Source organism: Staurois parvus, unplaced genomic scaffold, assembly GCF_062004578.1.
Source record: "Staurois parvus isolate SC_StPar_1 unplaced genomic scaffold, SC_StPar_1.0 ptg000470l, whole genome shotgun sequence".
NCBI classification, from domain to species: Eukaryota; Metazoa; Chordata; class Amphibia; order Anura; family Ranidae; genus Staurois; species Staurois parvus.
The window spans coordinates 3,688,647-3,711,616 of NW_028318266.1; the positions used below are offsets into that span (position 1 = coordinate 3,688,647).

General features: G+C 42.2%; 2 protein-coding genes across 2 annotated transcripts; both read left to right on the plus strand.

Moving 5' to 3' along the window:
• The first annotated feature begins 3,893 nt into the window (after positions 1 to 3,893).
• On the plus strand, positions 3,894 to 4,847 carry LOC149452576 (olfactory receptor 11L1-like). The gene has a single exon (XM_089689267.1). The coding sequence runs from the start codon at positions 3,903 to 3,905 to the stop codon at positions 4,845 to 4,847; it is 945 nt and encodes a 314-aa protein (XP_089545393.1). The 5' UTR covers positions 3,894 to 3,902.
• Positions 4,848 to 18,243: 13,396 nt separating this feature from the next.
• Positions 18,244 to 19,188, plus strand: LOC149452577 (olfactory receptor 11L1-like). Its single transcript, XM_089689268.1, has one exon. The coding sequence runs from the start codon at positions 18,244 to 18,246 to the stop codon at positions 19,186 to 19,188; it is 945 nt and encodes a 314-aa protein (XP_089545394.1).
• The last annotated feature ends 3,782 nt before the right edge of the window (positions 19,189 to 22,970 follow it).

Genomic DNA, 22,970 nt, shown 5'->3' on the forward strand with positions numbered 1-22,970 from the left:
GTACGGCCTCCCATTGCTGCTGTCTCCATCGCCACACTCTGCCATGTGCCACTTTCAGGTCTCCTCACACTGCTGGTGTGTTCAATTTTTTGACATAGGGTGCTGGCAGATTACGGGCCTCCCATTGCTGCTGCCAGGCACGTAATCTGCCATGGGCCCCCGTACCGACTCCTCATGCTGTGACGTTGCAACAAGGTGGAATTCAACCCTACATATGTTAGACCGCCTTTACGAACAGCGAAAGGCCATCACAGATTTCCTGATGTTAAAAGCGGATAAAGGTACTCCCTGTGTAACTTAGATGTCAGCCATTGGCAGCTCATGCGTGACACCTGCGCTTGCTCAGGCCCTTTGAGGAGGCCACGCTATTCGTGAGTCGGCAGGACTATGGGATGAACGACGTCATTCCTCTGTTGCACGTCCTGGAACAAATGCTGTTAACAATGGCTGGTCAGGGTGCGGTAGACGTGGCGCACAGATCTCAACGCCACATGACCCCTGTGGGGGCAGGACAGGAAGAAGAGGAGGAGGTAGAGGAGGACATTGGTGCTCAGGAATTATTGAGTGAAATGGGTGGTTTTTCCACTCAGCGGACAGGAGTGGAGGAGCAGGAGCATCTGGTAGAGGAGGAGGAGGAGGAGACAGAGGACCCAGACGCACCGTGGCAGTATGCTGTGGAGATGGAGGTAGGGAGTCCCTCGCATTCCTTGGCACAAATGGCCCATAGCATGCTCGCTTGCTTGCGTAGCGACAGCCGAATAATAACCATCAGACAGAGGGATGACTTTTGGCTGTCCACCTTGTTGGACCCTCGCTACCGTTCAAAAATGGTGGCCTTTTTCACACCTGCTGAGAGGGAGGCCAAAATAACGTACTATAAAAACCACCTATGTAGTCAGCTGGTCTCTGCCTTTCTGCGCCAACGTCCATCCTCAGACACTGTGGGCCCTGTGCGCTCGCGTTACGCTGCCATGGCAGCAGGGGAGGGGTGGGGTGGTAGGAGCAGTGGCAGCTCCACCAGCAGCGGCTGCCTCAGTCTGCAGTCGATGATGAGTAGCTTTCTTCACCAGCGCAGTGAGGAAACTACTAACCAGCCGCAGCAGCAGCAGCATCAGGTGGACCTGGAGCAGGACCTCAAACAACAGGCTTAGGCCTACTTGGACAGCACCCTGCCAACCGAGGTAGACAATCCCCTTGACTACTGGGCAACGAAACTTGACCTTTGACCCCAACTAGCTGAATTTGCCCTTGAAAGGCTGTCATGCCCGGCCAGTAGCGTGGCATCGGAGCGCGTGTTTAGTGCGGCAGGAGGTATTGTAACTCCGCGGAGGACACGACTGTCCACCCAAAGTGTGGAGAGACTCACGTTTGTGAAAATGAATCAGGCGTGGATTAGTCTGGATTTCAAACCACTAGTTCCTGACACAACTGACTAAATCCGCCATGAATCATGCCCCAAACATGTGCCACTTTCAGGTCTCCTCACACACTGCTTGTGTTTTCAATTTTTTGACATAGGGTGCTGGCAGATTACGGGCCTCCCATAGCTGCTGCCAGGCCCCTAATCTGCCATGGGCCCCTATATACCGCCTCCTCATGCTGCTGCCAGGTCCAGAGTGTCTCATGCCATGTGCCACTTTCAGGTCTCCTCACACACTGCTGGTGTGTTCCATTTTTTGTCATAGGGTGCTGGCAGATTACGGGCCTCCTATAGCTGCTGCCAGGCCCCTAATCTGCCATGGGCCCCTATACCGCCTCCTCATGCTGCTGCCAGGTCCACAGTCTCTCATGGGTCCCTGTACGGCCTCCCATTGCTGCTGTCTCCATCGCCACACTCTGCCATGTGCCACTTTCAGGTCTCCTCACACACTGCTGGTGTGTTCCATTTTTTGTCATAGGGTGCTGGCAGATTACGGGCCTCCCATTGCTGCTGCCAGGCCTGTAATCTGCCATGGGCCCCCGTACCGCCTGGTCACGCTGCTGCTGGGTCCACAGTGTGACATGGGTCCTTGTACCGCCTCCCATTGCTCCCACTGCATGTGCCACTTTCAGGTCTCCTCACACTCCTGCTGGTTTCCATTTTGTCATAGGTTGCTGTATGGCCTCCCATTGCTGCTGCCTCCACCGCCACACTGTGGCTCCAAACACTGGTTTTGGCCCCGTGACTGGCCAAATGAGTGAAGTGTGCGGTGATTCTAAGATCGACGGCACTCATCTGCATGTCATACTGAGTGACAGTATTATTTCTCTTCCCCAGCAGACTCCAAGGGCATTTAAATTAAAGGTACAGTGTTCTGCACTAATATTAAGTCTCTCTGAAGCCTAGAAACACCCTTTTTTAAGTTAAATTCACAGCGAATTTATTCGACTCGAATCGAATATTGTCCACGAATTCGCCGAATCAGTCGAATCGAATTTTTCATTTCTTCGCTCATCTCTAGTGTTCACTTTCATGAATTCATTTATTTTTTGCGGCATTGTACAATGGGCTAGTCCAAATGATAGTGTATAACCTACGAGAAGACCTGGTGATGCCATTTTGTCAATTTTGAAATGGTTCTCAAAATATACTTTCTTATTTTTTTCTAGAAATGTTTTTCTGAAATAAAAATAGATCTATGAATAATTTCCACATATAATGGTAATGAATCCCATGACAATATCAATACACACTTGAGATACCCCACAGTATCAAATAATTTACTCTGCTTAGCTATAAAAATCCATGATACTCAGCATAATCAGACAATTCTACATTTATTGGATGCACATCAAATGGCTTTGAAGCATTCCTTATTATTGCATTATGTCCCTGTCAATCAATTCTTTAAATGCTAGAAGTATGTTTATATTGGCTTTATAGGACAGAGTTTGAAATAATTTTAAATAGTGATTACATTGTAAAATAACTAATGAAATAAGTGTATTGTAGTTTTTGATGAGCAAAGTACAAACTGCAGGATCTTTTAGTATAGGGCCCTTCTTTACTGATTGGATTCCAGTAAATCTTATTAGTTGGCTTTGAATATAATTATACCTTTTTTCATTGCCTTATTATTTACTGCAAGAATGGCCAGGGTGTACATATTGTTTCAAAACCAAGGCTTCTTGCATCAGGCCATTTACAACAGCTGGGCAAAAATACTTCATCATTCAATTGCTTTCAAGTTATAGATGTGAAAATTGTGACCAGAATTACCACAAGTTTTTCCTTCCTTCCTTCCTTCCTTCCTTCCTTCCTTCCTTCCTTCCTTTCTTCCTCCCTCCTTTCTTCCTTCCTTCCTTCCTTCCTTCCTTCCTTCCTTCCCCTTCTTCCTTCCTTCCTTCCTTCCTTCCTTTCTTCCTCCCTCCTTTCTTCCTTCCTTCCTTCCCCTTCTTCCTTCCTTCCTTTATTCCTTCCTTCCTTCCCTCCCTTCCTTCCTTCCTTCCTTCCTTCCTTCCTTCCTTCCCTCCTTCCTTCCTTCCTTCCTTCCTTCCTTCCTTCCTTCCCTTCCTTCCTTCCTTCCCTCCTTCCTTCCTTTCTTCCTTTCTTCCTTTCTTCCTTCCTTTCTATTCACCCATTTAAATTCTCGTTACAAGTTATAGATCTGAAAATTGTGACCAGAATAACCACAAGTTTTTCCTTCCTTCCTTCCTTCCTTCCTTCCTTCCTTCCTTCCTATTCACCCATTTAAATTCTCTTTACAAGTTATGGATGAGAAAAATATTAAATAGAAAATTGTGACCAGAATTACCACAAGTTTTTCCTTCCTTCCTTCCTTCCTTCCTTCCTTCCTTCCCACCCTCCCTCCTTCCTTCCTTCCTTCCTTCCTTCCTTCCCTCCCTCCCTCCTTCCTTCCCTCCTTCCTTCCTTCCTTCCTTCCTTCCTTCCTATTCACCCATTTAAATTCTCTTTACAAGATATGGATGAGAAAAATATTACCAGAATTTCCACAATCCACCTCTTAGGATTGCAGACTCCTCGAATTATAAAATATTGGATCTTCTTAATTTTGCTTTTGATTTATTGTGTGTCAGTCTCTGGAAACCTCCTGATCATCACACTGGTGTCCTACAGCAAATCCCTCCATTCTCCCATGTACTTTCTCCTTTCCCAGCTCTCCATATCAGATATTTTACTAATAACGGATGTTCTTCCTAACATGCTCCATGCTGTTTTGATGGAAGAGGCCACCTTATCATTTTCCAATTGCATCTCCCAGATTTATTTTTTTGGTGTTGCAGGAATGTCGGAGTGTCTTCTCCTGACTGTGATGTCTTATGACAGATATTTGGCCATCTGTAAACCATTACATTATACTTTGAAAATGAACCACCAATTTTGCTGGGTAACAGTCATCACATGCTGGGCTTTAAGCATTAGTATAATTTTTATCAACATTTTAACTGTATCCCAGTTACAATTTTGTGGTCCCAATAGGATTGACTACTTTTTCTGTGATCTTGATCCAATCCTAGAACTTTCATGCTCTCAGACAACCATTCTTCAAATAGCTTTTAAACCAATAATCACTACTGTGGTTGTTATTCCCTTCTGCATTGTCATTGTATCATATATTTATATTATAGTCACTATTTTCAAAGTCCCTTCCATCAGTGGGAGAAAAAAAGCTTTCTCCACATGCAGTTCCCACCTCACCGTTGTGTCCACTTATTACGGTACTCTATTTTGTGTTTACCTAATACCCAGCAAAGGACAGTCATGGAACAGGGCTAAATTCTTGTCATTGCTGTACACTGTGGTCACCCCACTGGTAAATCCAATTATATACAGCCTGAGGAATAAAGACTTTAAAATAGCTGCGGAAAAATGTATCAAGTTTTCTTCCAATTCACATCAGCATTGAAAGGAAATGACTTCAACAAATTCCGTTGATCTTGTGTAGAGGGAGGCTTTCATTTTAAATGTTGACTTGTTTTTATTTTTTAAGCTTGAGGTGATTGTAGCCGTATTAGTGCATTTGCGACAGAAACAATTGAGTACTGACGTGATACTTTTTTTATTTATTTGCACTAACATACAATTTTGAGGACAAGCTTTCGGGGTATGTCCCCTTCTTCAAAGTCCAAGCAGTACTATACAAATCACAAAGTTTAAGCAGAATGTTAGAAGGGATTGAGAAAAAAAAAAAAAAAAAAAAGGGCTACAGATAAGATACATCAAAAGCGAGGGGGGAGGGGGGGATACAACACTCACACAGAGGGGGTCAAGTTTTAGCTAATAGATAGTCATAAAACTGTCGGATAATGGTTGAGGAATCCCATGTCCAAATTAAGACCGTTATCTTTTGTGTCAAATAGAATTATCATTCTTAGTTCAAATGTTTTTCTTTCCTGGATGGATTTAAATTTTCCTTTCAGAACTAAAATATTGAGGTCTTCCATATTGTGGCCTGGTTGTGAGAAATGGTGTCCTACAGGTGTGCAGAGGTCATCTTCTTTATGTTCCTTGATGGTATGTCTGTGCAAATTCATCCGTGTTTGCAACTTCTGTCCTGTTTCACCAACATAAGATCCTTTGCTGCATTTTCTGCACTGGATAAGGTACACAACATTACTGGAGGTGCAGCTGTATGATCCGGAGATATTGAAGATCCCTTTTGAGTGTCTGACACTTTTTGATGGATTGATTTGGTTGCACAGCTTGCAGCGTTTCTTATTGCAGGGTTTGCTTCCATTATTTGTGGCATCTTGATCAGAAGGAAGTTTCCTACTGATTAGTTTATTTCTGAGGTTGGGGGGTTGTCTGAAGGCCAGTATTGGGGGTTTGCAGAATATTTCTTTCAGAGTTCCATCCTCTGTTATGATGGGTTGTAAATCTTTGATTATTTTTCTTATTCCTTCTAGTGCTGGGTTGTATGTAGTTACTAGAGGTACACGGTTGTTTGTTTTTTTCTCTTTGTACTGAAGTAGATTTTTCCCTTCGGGTCCTCAATGCTGTGTTTATGTCGGTGTTGATAGTTTTGTCCTTGTAACCTTTCTTATGGAAGGCGTCTGCTAGTGTCCCGAGATGTTTTATCTCTGTCTCTTGGGTCAGAACATACTCGGTGGTATCTGATGGCCTGACTGTGTATGATGGCACGTTTCGTGTGTTGGGGGTGGAAGCTGGAACTGTGGAGGTAGTTGAAGAAGGGGACATACCCCGAAAGCTTGTCCTCAAAATTGTATGTTAGTGCAAATAAAAAAAGTATCACGGTCAGTACTCAATTGTTACTTTTTAAGCTGAAATTTCAATTGAAAATATATTCCAAGCGGATAATAACCAAAGGTGCAACATCTTAGAGTTTATTTTCATTACAAAACAGTCACAGCCTGAGTAGAAAGTCCATCTTCTTCCAGCATGCAGCAGAGTGGGAACCCTTGCTCTCTGTGGGAAAGCAGTGGTCTCTAGAAGTCTGACACATACCCTGCTGAGTTAGATCTAAAACTCTTCAACCTGTTAAGTTGATGTTCTTTGCTGCTTGGAGAACTATAACTCTACCTTTTTTATAAACTCATATCAGAGGGTGGTTTTGCATTCTTTGGACTTTGCAAGTACACTATATTGCCAATATTGACAATTGCACTACCTGTGCAGTAAGTCCATTCATGAAATTTCCTTGGTACTGAATAGTCCATGGTCAACTGTTAGAGGAAGCGGAAGCAAGTGGGAACAACAGCAACTCAGCCACGAAGTGGTAGGCTTCGTAAAATGACAAAGCAGGATCAGCACATTCTATTGACCTCCAAACTTCATGTGGCCTTCAGATTAACAACAGTGTGTAGAGAGCTTCATGGAATGGGTTTCCAAGCCTTACATCACCAAGTGCATTGCGAAGCGTTGGATGCAGTGATGTAAAGCACATTGCCGCAGGACTCTAGAGTAGTGGAGACGTGTTCTCTGGAGTGACAAATCATGCTTCCCTGTCTGACAGTTCTATGGATATGTCTGGGTTTGGTTGTTTCCAGGAGATTGGTACTTGCCTGACTGCATTATGCCAAGAGTACAGTTGGGTGGAGGGGTGATTATGGTGTGGGGTTGTTTTTCAGGGGTTGGGCTTGTCCCCCTAGCATTAGCATACCAAGACATTTTGGACAATTTCATGCTCCCAACTTTGAGGGAACAGTTTGGGAATTGTCGCTTTCTGTTCCAACATGACTGCACACCAGTGCACAAACCAAGGTCCATAAAGACATGGATGAGCGAGTTTGGGGTGGAGGAACTTGACTGGCCTGCACAGAGTTCTGACCCCAACCCAATAGGACACTTTGGGATGAATTAGTCTGCAAGCCAGGCCTTCTCATCCAATATCAGTGCCTGACCTCACAAATGCACTTCTGAAAGAATGGTCACACCTTCCCATAGACACCCTCCTAAACCTTGTGGATGGCCTTCCCAGAAGAGTTGAAGCTGTTATAGCTGCAAAGGGCGGGGCCAACTCAATATTGAACCCTAATGACTAAGACTGGGATGCCATTAAAGTCCATGTGCATATGAAGGCAGGTGTCCCAATACTTTGCAATATAGTGTATTTTGTTTTAATGCACCTGGAATATATTAGATGATTTCAGCTGAAATTTGTTTTCATTTTATCCACCTCAAATCTTACACCTATTAACCCCCCTATGGACCAGATCATTTTTAACAATTCTGTTATCAACCACTTTATTAGGAAATAATTTTGTCAATACTTAAAGCGGAACTAAACACATTGAATTAAAAAAACAGTTGCATTCCAGACATGCTGGCAATGATAACTGTCACATTTGTTGGTGCTCTCAACCAAATTTTCAAACCATCAAATGTATTATAAATCTTAACAAGGAACCAGGAAAATATTTGAGTGGGGGGCTTGATATTTATTTTTGATTTCTTCCCAGGTGTAGAAAGTGTTATTGTTAATAAAGAATATATATATATATATATATATATATATATATATATATATATAATATTCCCAACCTGCCTGTTCTGCTACAGTGGACATCACTAATTGGTGGACCACGGTCCAGGGGCGGACTGACAACTCGGTAGAGGATCATGGGGCACGTGTCCTTGCCCAAACTAAAAAAAGCTCTGAAAAAGGTACCAGGGGCATCTCATGGGGCCCCCTACTGACCCCGGGCCCTCAGGCAGTGCCCGAGTTTCCAAATGGCCAGTCCGCCCCTGCCGCGGTCTGTATCTGGACCAGGTTACTGTCTCATATGGACCAACTGCAGTCCCGCCATTTAAGAGCTGGCTCTTCCGTTTAGCTGCTGTCACTGCTGTCATCCTCATCCAGGTGACATTTGAGGCATGATAGCTCCGTATGGAGACCGGGAGGCACATCTGACATCTGAGGCAGGACAACTCTGGATGGACGGCGGAAAGCACATCAGTCTAGAACGGACAATGGAGGCTTCGGATGGAGGGTGGGAACTGTCATGTTAACATTGATTGCTTGCAAGCAACCAATCACCTGCTGGTTACCAGGAAAAGTTGTGCAGCTCCCACCATCCATCCGGAGATGGCCTCCAATGTCCTCTCTAGACAGATGTGCTTTCTGTCATCCAACCTGAGCTGTCCTTCAGGTGTCAGTTGTATATTGATGTGCCTCCCGCCTTCTGCCCTTTGTAGGTAAGAGATGAAAGGAAACTACAGTCACTGCTGTGAAGGATTTGGGGGAAGCCGAGGATGATGTGAAAGGGGGCAGAGGACAGGAATCTGGAGGAAGTGGGGGGTGATATAAAGGAGAGGAGTGGTGGACAGGAATGGGGGGTGGTGAGGACAGGAATGTGAAGAGGGGTGAGGACAGGAATTTAAAGGAGGAGGCTGAAATGAAGGGGGGCAGAGGACAGAAATCTGAAAGAGGAGGTGGGGGGTGATACAAAGGGGGATACAAAGGGGGAGGTGATGACAGGGATGTGAAAGGGGTGATATGAAACGGGGCTGAAGACAGTAATGTGAAGGTGAGGTGTTATTAATGGGGGGAGTGATGTGAAGAAGGGGTTGAAGACACTGTTGTGAATGGAGGGACTGTAATGTAAAGGGGTGATCTTGATGTAAAGGAGACAGAACTGTGATGTAAAGAGGGAGGGGGGTTGTGATGCTCCCATTGGGGGTTTAAAAAACAGTTGTAATAATGGGATTGTGACTTGAATGATCTGAGGCTAGGTTTTTTTCATTGTTACCTATTTTCTGTGTGTAGGTAACCTATTCATTTCAATGGGCTGTCTTGCATGCAGAAAAAAAGAAGTCACTGACCCTTTTTCTAAAATTGCGCTGCATGTGTGACATTTGCTGATGTTCCAAGGTGTCATTAGGAATCAAATATGCAATTCGGACCTCAGCTGGAAGAAAATGTTAGTGACTGGACCTCTGTGAATTTTAATTCAATATCCCTGTGCTACATCTTCCTTTGTTTGGCTGACGACGGGGGTCATGTGACTGGTGGTGGAGCGCGGTTCAGTCAAACTGATGGAACAAAAGATCTAAGAGGAAAGGGCCACATCTGGCATCAATTCAAACAAGGATCATAGCTTAGTTGGTTGGTGGTGTTGAAGAGGAAGGAGCTTTTGTAGACCAGCCTGCTGTTTTTGGGCTGTCTCTTTGCTGGATTGGGTTGTCTGTTTTCTATATAGGGATCTCTCTTTGCAGGATGGGGATGTTTGGCAAGTAAAGAAAAGTAGGGGGAACATTTTAACCCCCGTTCCTTTACATGCTCATGTGATCCCCCCCCCACTTTCCTTTACATGCCCATTTAATCCCCCACCTTTCCTTTGCATGTCCATTTCACAGAGAAATGGGCATATAAAGGAAGGAGAGATGAAATGTTGTTGTGGCAGGCTTCATATTTTTTGGCCAAGATATAAGTCCTTACTGTGTTATAATAAAAGTGGGTGCACTGAAGAACTCAGTGGAATGGTCAGTAGGTAGAATCAGTGGGATGGCCAGTGGGCAGGTTCTGGGGGTTCCAGACCTAAAGTTATGCAAGGAGCCCAACATTTTTGATGGCTGATCTGTTTTGATCTGTTCCTAAGTGTCTGTAGATCACTGCATGATTGTTTTCTTAGATCTTTTAGCGTGCTTCACTTTGTCAGCTGACTTCTATTTAAGTGATTTCTTGATTCAACAGGTCTGGCAGTAATCAGGCCTTGGTATGGCAAGTGAAATTTAACTCAACTTTCCAAAAAATGTGGTTAGTCACAGTTCATGCATGATTTAGCAAGGAGGGGGCAATTACTTTTTCACATAGGACCAGGCAGGTTTGGACAGATTTTTTCCCTTAATAAATGATATCATTTAAAAAATAGGATTTTGTATTTATCTGGATTATCTTTGTGCAATATTAAAATTTGTTTGATGATCTGAATCATTTAAGTGTGACAAATATGCATTAACCACTGCCAGACCGGACACTTTTACCCCCTTCCTGACCAGGGCAATTTTCAGCTTTCAGCGCTATCACACTTTGAATGACAATTGCGTGATCATGCAACACTGTACCCAATTGAATTTTTTACCATTTTTTTGAGACATATAAAGCTTTATTTTGGTGTTATTTATTCACCGCTGGGATTTTTATTTTTTTTGCTATGTAAATGAAAAAGTCAAAAAATTTTGAAAAAAGGTGTTTTTTCTTTTAAATTTTGCAAATAAATAACATTTCATCATAAATCTTTGCCAAAATTTATTCCGTTATCTTTTTAGTTGAAAAAAAATTAGTTTATAACCAAAAATTATAATTTTTAAACATTTTGTTTACATTTTTATTTTATTTTTTTATATTATTTTTTTTTTTTTTTTTTTTTACATACTGTCACCCTAGCAGTACAGTATCACCATGGTGCCACTGTACTACTTGTGGGCGGTGATGAAAATTTTTTTTTTTTTTTTTACACTGATTGCTTTTACACCCATATAGGATGTAAAAGCAATCATTTCTCTTTCTCTCTCTCTGCATTCTTGCACTCACTGAGAAGTACTGAGTGAGCTGTGATTGGTCACAGCTTGTCACATCGTACAAGGCTGTTGTGAATAGCCTTGTACCATGTGACCTCTGTGATCATTCACAGATTTCACACGTAGTAAGCAACGATGTCACAAGTGACATCTTGCTTACTACTTTGCATGTGATCACTGATTGGCCAATCAGTGATCACATGATCGGGACCTTGTACAGAGGTCCCGTCCGACGATCGGTGTTTCACTGTGTCCGGAGGACACAGCGGGCACCGGATCGCGGTGCTGCGTGCTCCCAGGGAGCGCGCACAAGCAGGGTGCAGGGAGGCCGTTTATAAACGGCCACCCGACTCTGCACTGACACCGTCTGGCCGTTTATATGCAACGGCCGGTTGGGAAGTGGTTAAAAAAATCAGGAAGGATTCAAATACTTTTTTCACAACACTATAAATAGTGATGCTGAAGTGGCAGTCCACCTATTGAATTATTACCAACTTACCCCCGAGTGGGTAATATTTAGAGCAGTACTCGAAGAAGAACAAATCGTAACTGAAGGAGCACCCAGACGTATCATAACATTTCAGCTGTGGGGAAAAGAGACAACTCAACAAAATTGGATTAAACTGGGTTGAAGCCTCACAAAATAAAGACACTTACACCAAAAAATGAATTACATCAAGGGAAAGCTTTATTAACATGTTCAAACATGTCCACAAGGAAACAAATTCAAATTCACTGTATGGTACCTTTACAAGACACTTTTCAAGGGTCCTTTCATCGTTGTAGCACTCTAATTGGGTCTGGACTGTGGGCTCTGAGATGAGCTGCTGCCTTCATCTTGAAGAGAAAAGAAGGATAATGTAATACCAGGGGCGGACTGACAACTCGTGGGGCCCCCAGGCAATAGGGGATCATGGGGCCCCTGTGTCCTTGCCCAAACTCAAAATAGCCTATGAAAAAGGTACCAGGGGCATCTCATGGGGCCCCCACTGACCCTGGGCCCTCGGGCAGTGCCCGAGTCTCCAAATGGTCAGTCCCCCCCTGTGTAATACATAGATTTACCTTTACTAAAATATCAAGACTCTGGGGGAGATTTCCTAAACCTGGTGCACTCAGAATCTGGTGTGGCTGGGCATGGTATCCACTAAGCTTCTAACTCCAGCTTGTTCAATTAAGTGTTGGCAATAGAACTGGAAGCTGATTCTATGCAGAGCTGTGCCAGATTTTGCACTCTCCAGTATTAGTAAATACCCCCCTTTGTCTCCTTTTGTAATTGTTGTAAAAGATCATACACACTGTAATACATATATTGCATGTTTGATTTTATATGTCTTGCCTTGTAACTTTCCAATACCAAACACATTGGCAACTCTAAGTGACACGTTCTTGCCAATACTGTGCTTATTCTTGAATAAAAATTGCTTTGAAACAAACTGAGTAATCAAATGTAATGAAATTAAAACATAACACATAACATTGTTGCCCTTGGTTGATATTTATCCACTTTCGGAGGATTTACCCCCCCCGCCATCTGACCAGGCCCTTTTTTGTGATACAGCACTGTGTTCATTTAACTGACATTTCGCAGTTATGCAACACTTTACATAAATGAAATGTATGTCCTTTTTTCCCCCAGAAATAGAGCTTTCTTTCGGTTGTATTTTTTGTGGCCATTTTTCTGTGATATGGTACTGTGTTAATTTAACTGGCAATTTTGCAGTCATACAACAATATACATAAATTAAATTTACGTCCTTTTTTCCCCAGAAATAGAGCTTTCTTTCAGTGGTATTTGATTACCTCTGCGATTTTTATTTTTTGCGTTATAAACATAAAAAAGACCGACAATTTTGAAAAAAAAAACCTATATTTTTGACTTTTTTCTATTAACCATATCCAATAAAAAAAGCAAAAAAAAATCTAATTTTGTCATAAATTTAGGCCAAAGTATTCTGTTCCATGTCTGGGCTACAAAATAAAAAAAAATACTAATACATATAAAGTAATTGATTTATGTGAAAGTTATAGTGTCTACAAATGGTGATATATATACAGGAATTTTTATAAATTTTTTGTATACTAGTAATGACGGTGATCAACGGCTTATAGCAGGACTGTGGGGGGGGGGGGGGGGACTGACTAACAGCCACTAACATCCCTAGTGACACTAATACAATGATCAGTGCCAATAACACTGATACTGTACTAATGTTACTGGGCAGTAAGGGGTTAACATCTTGGGCGATCAAAGGGTCAACTGTGTGCTGTGTGTGTTTTACTGTGTGCACTGTGTGTTTTATTTACTTTGGAGATATGCTGCTGTGTATTTCTGTGCTGTGGAGAGAGATACAACACACCATGTCCATGCTGACAGGAGAGAGACATGTGTTGTTTACACACAGGTCTCTCCCCTGTCAGCTTTCTCCGATGATGGCTGGGTGCTGGCGGGGAATCTCCAGCCAAGACCCAGTGATCGACATCCCTAGCCGCCAATGGTGGCATGGGTAGGGCGGAGCATGCTTGTGCCCCCTAACTTGAAATGCAAATTACGTATATATATGATTTTGTGCAGCCCTGCCACCATGTAGCAGTAGTTCTGCTATAGGGTGGAGAGCAAATGGTTACAGAGTAACTCCACATTTTTTGAGAAAAAAACAATCCTCTCAAAGTAAACAATATACATGTAAAGATTTTCCCAAAATTTGCAGCAGATTTCTAGTTTATGTGGCTCTGAATAAATAACTGTCCTTTGCAGTCTGATTCTGAATGGGAGGGTCTGGTTTATTATAATTAACTGGTGCATTCTCAGTATCCTGATGTGAAAAGCTGTAGTGTCTGCATTGTTTTGGAAGTGTTCAACCCTTGGGGATTATCTAACCAAAACTAAAATTGTTATTTCAGGGGTACCTAAAATGAGACTTGTATCTTTTTGAACCAATAACATATGCAAGGAATGACATTTCTGGGGGTGTTCTGTACATTTCTGTACATTTGTAGCCTATTACGTATTGGCATTCAGTAAGAAATATCTACCTAGGCTGTCCCAAAAGGATTTAGAAAATAACGTAGACGCTGTGTTAAAAAGTCTTAAAAGGAATTAAGGGTAAGATTGAAAATACATACAGTATATGATTCAGTTTGATTTTTAAAGTCCCCCCATAACATGGTTTAATTGCCTATTGATCCTGCCAGATTATTGGTTATTCATCAATTCCTTTTAGGCCCCTTTCACACGGGGGGGTGGACTTCACTTTCAATCTGCTTGCTCAGCGGGGGATCTGTCCACTTCCCCCCCACTTCCCACCACTCAGCACAACAGAACGGGTGGATGATACATCCCTGTCATTCTACTTATGAAGAGGCAACAAGGACACAGCCTGCTCTGCTCTATGTATAAATGTGAAATACGCTACCCAAAAAGTCTACTAAACTATCCCAATATTCATGAAAAACTTTCACCCTTGAAAGTGTGAGTAATTATATAGCAATATGAATGAGTCCCCACCTTGTAAAATCCCCACCCTATACTTAGTGGCAAACAAATCTTAGGAAATAAATCTCCAAAATTTACAAATATAAAAGTAAATAAAAATAAAAAAATATATTAAAAAAAAAAAGATTTTTTTTTTTTTCGTACTGTCACCAGTCAGTGTCCCTGATCACCGCCATGCCAGTTATATGATGACGCTGTACTGCACTGGTGACAGTATGTAAAAAAAATAGTGAAAATCATTTTTTTAATTTCTTCACTTTCCGAAAAATTATGACAAAAAAAATTACAACTTCAAAAAACTCACCATGCCTCTTACGAAATACGGCGGACTGACAACTCATGGGGCCCCCGGGCAATAGGGCATCATGGGGCCCCTGTGTCCTTGCCCAAACTCAAAAGAGCCTATGAAAAAGGTACCAGGGGCATCTCATCAGGCCCCCTACTGGCAGTGCCCGAGTTTCCAAATGGTCAATCCGCCCCTGTTTGGGGGATATCTGTACTGTTCTGACATTTGGGGGATATCTGTACTGTTCTGACATTTGGGGGATATCTGTACTGTTCTGACATTTGGGGGGATATCTGTACTGTTCTGACATTTGGGGGATATCTGTACTGTTCTGACATTTGGGGGATATCTGTACCGTCCTGACATTTGGGGGATATCTGTACTGTTCTGACATTTGGGGGATATCTGTACTGTTCTGACATTTGGGGGATATCTGTACTGTCCTGACATTTGGGGGATATCTGTACTGTTCTGACATTTGGGGGGATATCTGTACTGTTCTGACATTTGGGGGATATCTGTACTGTTCTGACATTTGGGGGATATCTGTACCGTCCTGACATTTGGGGGATATCTGTACTGTTCTGACATTTGGGGGATATCTGTACTGTTCTGACATTTGGGGGATATCTGTACTGTCCTGACATTTGGGGGATATCTGTACTGTTCTGACATTTGAGGGATATCTGTACTGTTCTGACATTTGGGGGATATCTGTACTGTTCTGACATTCTTGGACCTCAAGAAATTAGATTGGCTGTCAGTACTTCAGGATTGATCAATATTCAGATCTATACCATAGTTTGTGAACTCTATAACTTTCCTACAAACTAAATAGAACATCCTAATTTGGGTTATTTTCACCAAAGACATGTAGCAGAATACATCTCGGCCTAAATTTATGAAGAACAATTATTTATTTGCAAACTTTTATAACAGAAACAAAGAAAAAAGTGTTTTTTTTTTTTTATTTTTTGTCTTTTTTTGTTAATTTAGCAAAAAATAAAAACTCCAGTGATGATTAAATACCACCAAAAGAAAGCTCTAATTGTGTGAAGAAAATGATAAAATTTTAGTTTTGTTTACAGTGTTGTATGACCGTGCAATTTGTAAGTGTGAGAGCGCTGAAAATTGGTCTGGGCAGGAAGGGGGTAAAAGTGCCCGGTATGGAAGTGGTTAAGTACCTTTCATTCTGCAACATATCACATTTTTGTTCTTTAGTTTAGATGTCCTTTTGCTCTCCGCCCTATAGTAGAAGTACTGCTACATGGCAGCAGGACTGCGCAAAATCATGTATATATACCTGCGCAGCTATAGATGTCAGTCACCAGATCCCTGCCAGCGATTCCCGGCACTCGGCGATCGTTGAGGAACCTGACAGGAGAGAGACCTGTGTGTAAACAATACAGATCTCTCCCCTGTCAGCATGGACATGCTGCTTTGTATCTCTCTGCACAGCCTGCCTCCCTAGTAAAACACAACACAGTACACACAGTTAACCCTTTCATTACCCCAGATGTTAACCCCTTCCTGCCCAGTGCCCTTAGTACAGTGTCAATGCTTTTTATTATCACTAATCACTGTATTAGTGCCGCTGGGGATGCCATTAACAGTTAGTCAGTTCCCCCCCCCCGTGTCTGAATGCCCGCCGCAGTCCCACAGTCCCGCTATGAGTCGCTGATCACTGTAAAAAAATAAATAAATAATGCCAGTATATATATATATATATATATATATATATATATCACCATTTGATAACACTATAACTTTCATGTAAACCAATTAATGTGCACGTATTGGGATTTTTTTTTTAGCAAAGACATCTATGAAGACATTTGATTTTTTTTTTTTCATTGGATATGTTTTATAGCAAAAAACGTGCATCTCTATATCCTGCCTCACTGCTAGGATATTGCTAAGATACTCCCAGATGTTACTGTCCATTTCCACCATCACAGGAGTGAGCCCACAAATGTTGAGCTCAGAGTTACTTCATTAAGGGAGAGAGAGAGCACATGTGAGGGGTTTGAATAGAGAAAGAATTTGTTCCCATGAAAGTGGTGAACAGTGATAGCTAGGTGTGTCTTAGCAACATCTTAGAGACAAGGCAGGATGGGGAAATGCAATCTCTGGAAGATTTTCAGTCAAGCTTTATGGGGTATGTAAGGTAAATTACCTACACCTATAGCAAGGGCATTGTTCACTTTTTTGGTATAGGTGAACTATGCCTTTTCTAGTAGACGTTGAGCCAGTCTGAGATGAATTAATGTTTATACATTATCAATTTATTTTAATGTGTTCACTTTCATGAATTCATTTATTTTTTTGCGGCATTGTACAATGGGCTAGTCCAACTGATAGTGTATAACCTACGAGAAGACCTGGTCATGCCATTTTGTCAATTTTGAAATGGTTCTTAAAATATACTTTCTTATTTTTTTCTAGAAATGTTTTTCTGAAATAAAAATAGATCTATGAATAATTTCCACATATAATGGTAATGAATCCCATGACAATATCAATACACACTTGAGATACCCCACAGTATCAAATAATTTACTCTGCTTAGCTATAAAAATCCATGATACTCAGCATAATCAGACAATTCTACATTTATTGGATGCACATCAAATGGCTGTGAAGCATTCCTTATTATTGCATTATGTCCCTGTCAATCAATTCTTTAAATGCTAGAAGTATGTTTATATTGGCTTTATAGGACAAAATTTGAAATAATTTTAAATAGTGATGACATTGTAAAATAACTAATGAAATAAGTGTATTGTAGTTTTTGATGAGCAAAGTACAAACTGCAGGATCTTTTAGTATAGGGCCCTTCTTTACTGATTAGATTCCAGTAAATCTTATTAGTTGGCTTTGAATATAATTATACCTTTTTTCATTGCCTTATTATTTACTGCAAGAATGACCAGGATGTACATATTGTTTCAAAACCAAGGCTTCTTGCATCAGGCCATTTACCACAGCTGGGCAAAAATACTTCATCATTCAATTGCTTTCAAGTTATAGATGTGAAAATTGTGACCAGAATTACCACAAGTTTTTCCTTCCTTCCTTCCTTCCTTCCTTCCCTCCTTCCCTCCCTCCTTCCCTCCTTCCCTCCCTCCTTCCCTCCTTCCTTCCTTCCTTCCTTCCTTCCCACCCTCCCTCCTTCCTTCCTTCCTTCCTTCCTTCCTTCCTTCCTTCCTTCCCTCCCTCCTTCCTTCCTTCCTTCCTTCCCACCCACCCTCCCTCCTTCCTTCCTTCCTTCCTTCCTTCCTTCCTTCCTTCCCTCCTTCCCTCCTTCCATCCTTCCCTCCTTCCCTCCTTCCTTCCTTCCTTCCTTCCCACCCTCCCTCCTTCCTTCCTTCCTTCCTTCCTTCCTTCCTTCCTTCCTTCCTTCCTTCCTTCCTTCCTTCCTTCCTTCCTTCCTTCCCTCCCTCCCTCCTTCCTTCCTTCCTTCCTTCCCTCCCTCCCTCCTTCCTTCCTTCCTTCCTTCCTTCCTTCCTTCCTATTCACCCATTTAAATTCTCTTTACAAGATATGGATGAGAAAAATATTACCAGAATTTCCACAATCCACCTCTTAGGATTGCAGACTCCTCGAATTATAAAATATTGGATCTTCTTAATTTTGCTTTTGATTTATTGTGTGTCAGTCTCTGGAAACCTCCTGATCATCACACTGGTGTCCTACAGCAAATCCCTCCATTCTCCCATGTACTTTCTCCTTTCCCAGCTCTCCATATCAGATATCTTACTAATAACGGATGTCCTTCCTAACATGCTCCATGCTGTTTTGATGGAAGAGGCCACCTTATCATTTTCCAATTGCATCTCCCAGGTTTATTTTTTTGGTGTTGCAGGAATGTCGGAGTGTCTTCTCCTGACTGTGATGTCTTATGACAGATATTTGGCCATCTGTAAACCATTACATTATACTTTGAAAATGAACCACCAATTTTGCTGGATAACAGTCATCACATGCTGGGCTTTAAGCATTAGTATCATTTTTATCAGTATTTTAACTGTATCCCAGTTACCATTTTGTGGTCCCAATAGGATTGACTACTTTTTCTGTGATCTTGATCCAATCCTAGAACTTTCATGCTCTGAGACAACCATTCTTCAAATAGCTTTTAGACCAATAATCACTACTGTGGTTGTTATTCCCTTCTGCATTGTCATTGTATCATATATTTATATTATAGTCACTATTTTCAAAGTCTCTTCCATCAGTGGGAGAAAAAAAGCTTTCTCCACATGCAGTTCCCACCTCACCGTTGTGTCCACTTATTACGGTACTCTATTTTGTGTTTACCTAATACCCAGCAAAGGACAGTCATGGAACAGGGCTAAATTCTTGTCATTGCTGTACACTGTGGTCACCCCACTGGTAAATCCAATTATATACAGCCTGAGGAATAAAGACTTTAAAATAGCTGCGGAAAAATGTATCAAGTTTTCTTCCAATTCACATCAGCATTGAAAGGAAATTACTTCAACAAATTCCATTGATCTTGTGTAGAGGGAGGCTTTCATTTTAAATGTTGACTTGTTTTTACTTTTTAAGCTGAAATTTCAATTGAAAATATATTCCAAGTGGATAATAACCAAAGGTGCAACATCTTAGAGTTTATTTTCATTACAAAACAGTCACAGCCTGAGTAGAAAGTCCTTCTTCTTCCAGCATTTAGCAGAGTGGGAACCCTTGCTCTCTGTGTGAAAGCAGTGGTCTCTAGATGTCTGACAAATACCCTGCTGAGTTAGATCTAAAACTCTTCAACCTGTTAAGTTGATGTCCTTTGCTGCTTGGAGAACTATAACTCTAACTTTTTTATAAACTCATATCAGAGGGTGGTTTTGCATTCTTTGGACTTTGCAAGTACACTATATTGCCAATACTGGCAATTGCACTACCTGTGCAATAAGTCCATTCATGAAATTTCCTTGGTACTGAATAGTCCATGGTCAACTGTTAGAGGAAGTGGAAACAACTGGGAACAACAGCAACTCAGCCAGGAAGTGGTAGGCTACATAACATGACAAAGCAGGATCAGAGCATTCTATTGACCTCCAAACTTCATGTGGCCTTCGGATTAACACAACAACAGTGTGTAGACAGCTTCATGGAATGGGTTTCCAAGCCTTACATCATCAAGTGCATTGCAAAGCGTTGGATGCAGTGATGTAAAGCACATTGCCACAGGACTCTAGAGTAGTGGAGACGTGTTTTCTGGAGTGACAAATCATGCTTCCCTGTCTGACAATCCTATGGACATGTCTGGGTTTGGTTGTTGCCAGGAGAACGGTACTTGCCTGACTGCATTATGCAAAGTGTAAAATTGGGTGGAGGGGGAATTATGGTGTGGGGTTGTTTTTCAGGGGTTGGGCTTGGCCCTCTTGTTCCAATGATGGGAACACTTAAGGCATTAGCATACCAAGAAATTTTGGACAATTTCATGCTTCCAACTCTCTGGGAACAGTTTGGGGATTGTCCCTTTCTGTTCCAACATGACTGTGCACCATTGCACAAATCAAGGTCCATAAAGACATGGAGGAGTGAGTTTGGGATGGAGGAACTTGACTGGCCTGCACAGAGTCCTGACACCAACCCAACAGAACACTTTGGGATGAATTAGTCTGCAAGCCAGGCCTTCTCATCCGACATCAATGCCTGACCTCACAAATGCACTTCTGAAAGAATGGTCACACCTTCCCATAGACACCCTCCTAAACCTTGTGGACGGCCTTCCCAGAAGAGTTGAAGCTGTTATAGCTGCAAAGGGGGACAACTCAATATTGAACCCTACGGACTAAGACTGGGGGCCATTAAAGTCCATGTGCGTGTGAAGGCTGGTGGCCCAATACTTTTAGCAAAATAGTGTATTTTGTTTTAATGCACCTGGAATATATTAGATGATTTTAACTGAAATTTGTTTACATTTTAACCACCTCAACTCTTACACCTATTAACCCCCCTATGGACCAGATCATTTTTAACAATTCTGTTCTCAACCTCTGTATTAGGAAATAATTTTGTCAATACTTAAAGTGGAACTAAACCCATTGAATTAAAAAACAGTTACATTCCAGACATGCTGGCAATGATAACTGTCACATTTGTTGGTGCTCTCAACCAAATTTTCAAACCATCAAATGTAATATAAATCTTAACTAGGAACCAGGAAAATATTTGAGTGGGGGGCTTGATATTTATTTTTGATTTCTTCCCAGGTGTAGAAAGTGTTATTGTTAATAAAGAATATATATATATATATATATATATATATATATATAATATTCCCAACCTGCCTGTTCTGCTACAGTGGACATCACTAAATGGTGGACCACGTTCCAGGGGCAGACTGACAACTCAATAGGGGATCATGGGGCCCCTGTGTCCTTGCCCAAATTAAACAAAGCTTATGAAATAGGTACCAGGGGCATCTCATGGGGCCCCCTACTGACCCCGGGCCCTCGGGCAGTGCCCGAGTTTCCAAATGGCCAGTCCGCCCTTGCGGCGGTCTATATCTGGACCAGGTTACTGTCTCATATGGACCAACTGCAGTCCCACCATTTAAGAGCCGGCTCTTCCGTTTTGCTGCTGTCACTGCTGTCATCCTCATCCTCATCCAAGAGACATTTGAGGCATGATAGCTCCGTATGGAGACCGGGAGGCACATCTGACATCTGAGGCAGGACAACTCTGTATGGACGGCGGGAAGCACATCAGTCTAGAACAGACATTGGAGGCTCCGGATGGAGAGTGGAAACTGTCATGTTAACATTGGTTGCTTTCAAGCAACCAATCACCTGCTGGTTACCAGGAAAACTTGTGCAGCTCCCACCATCCATCCGGAGATGGCCTCCAATGTCCGCTCTAGACGGATGTCCTTCCTGTCATCCAACCGGAGCTGTCCTGCCTCAAATGGCAGTTGTATACTGATGTGCCTCCCGCCTTCTGCCCTTTGTAGGTAGGAGATGAAAGGAAACTACAGTCACTGCTGTGAAGGATTTGGGGGAAGCTGAGGATGATGTGAAAAGGGGCAGAGGACAGGAATCTGGAGGAAGAGGGGGGTGATATAAAGGGGAGGAGTGGTGGACATGAATGGGGAGTTGAGGACAGGAATGTGAAGAGGAGTGTGGACATGAATTTAAAGGAGGAGGCTGAAATGAAGGGGGGCAGAAGACAGAAATCTGAAAGAAGAGGTGGGGGTTGATACAAAGGGGAGGGGATGACAGGGATGTGAAGGGGGTGATATTAAGTGGGGCTGAGGACAGTAATTTGAAGGAGGAGGGGACTGATATAAAGGAGGCAGAACACAGGAATGTGAAGGTGAGGTGTTATTAATGGGGGGAGTGATGTGAAGAGGGGATTGAAGACACTGTTGTGAATGGAGGGACTGTGATGTAAAGGGGTGATCTTGATGTAAAGGGGACAGAACTGTGATGTAAAGAGGGAGGGGGGTTGTGATGCTCCCATTAGGGGTATGAGAACACTGTTGTAATAACGGGATTGTGACTTGAATGATCTGAGGCTAGGTTTTTTTCATTGTTACCTATGCTCTATGTGTAGGCAACCTATTAATTTCAATGGGCTGTCTTGCGTGCGTTGCACGTGTGGCATTTGCTGATGTTCCAAGGTGCCATTAAAAATCAAACATGCAATTCAATGGGATGACCAGTGGGTGGGTCCTGGGGGGGGGGCAGGCCCAAAGTTATGCAAGGGGCCCCAACATTTTTGATGGATGATCTATTTTGATCTGTTCCTAAATGTCTGTAGATCACTGCATGATTGTTTTTTTAGATCTTTTATCATGCTTCACTTTGTCAGCCAACTTCTATTTAAGTGATTTCTTAATTCAACAGGTCTGGCAGTAATCAGGCCTTGGTGTGGCAAGTGGAATTTAACTCAACATTCCAAAAAATTAGGTTAGTCACAGTTCATGCATGATTTAGCAATAAGGGTGAAATTACTGGGTGGGTCCTGGGGGGGGGCAGTCTTAAAGTTATGCAAGGGGCCCCAACATTTTTTTTGGATGATCTGTTCTGATCTGTTCCTAAATGTCTGTAGATCACTGCATGATTGTTTTTTTTTTAAGATCTTTTAGCGTGATTCACTTTGTCAGCTAACTTCTATTTAAGTGATTTCTTAATTCAACAGGTCTGGCAGTAATCAGGCCTTGGTGTGGCAAGTGGAATTTAACTCAACATTCCAAAAAATTAGGTTAGTCACAGTTCATGCATGATTTAGCAATAAGGGTGAAA

Bases quoted from the DNA above. Each gene is read 5' to 3' on its own strand.
- LOC149452576 (XM_089689267.1), top strand. From the start codon at position 3,903: ATGGATGAGAAAAATATTACCAGAATTTCCACAATCCACCTCTTAGGA.
- LOC149452577 (XM_089689268.1), top strand. From the start codon at position 18,244: ATGGATGAGAAAAATATTACCAGAATTTCCACAATCCACCTCTTAGGA.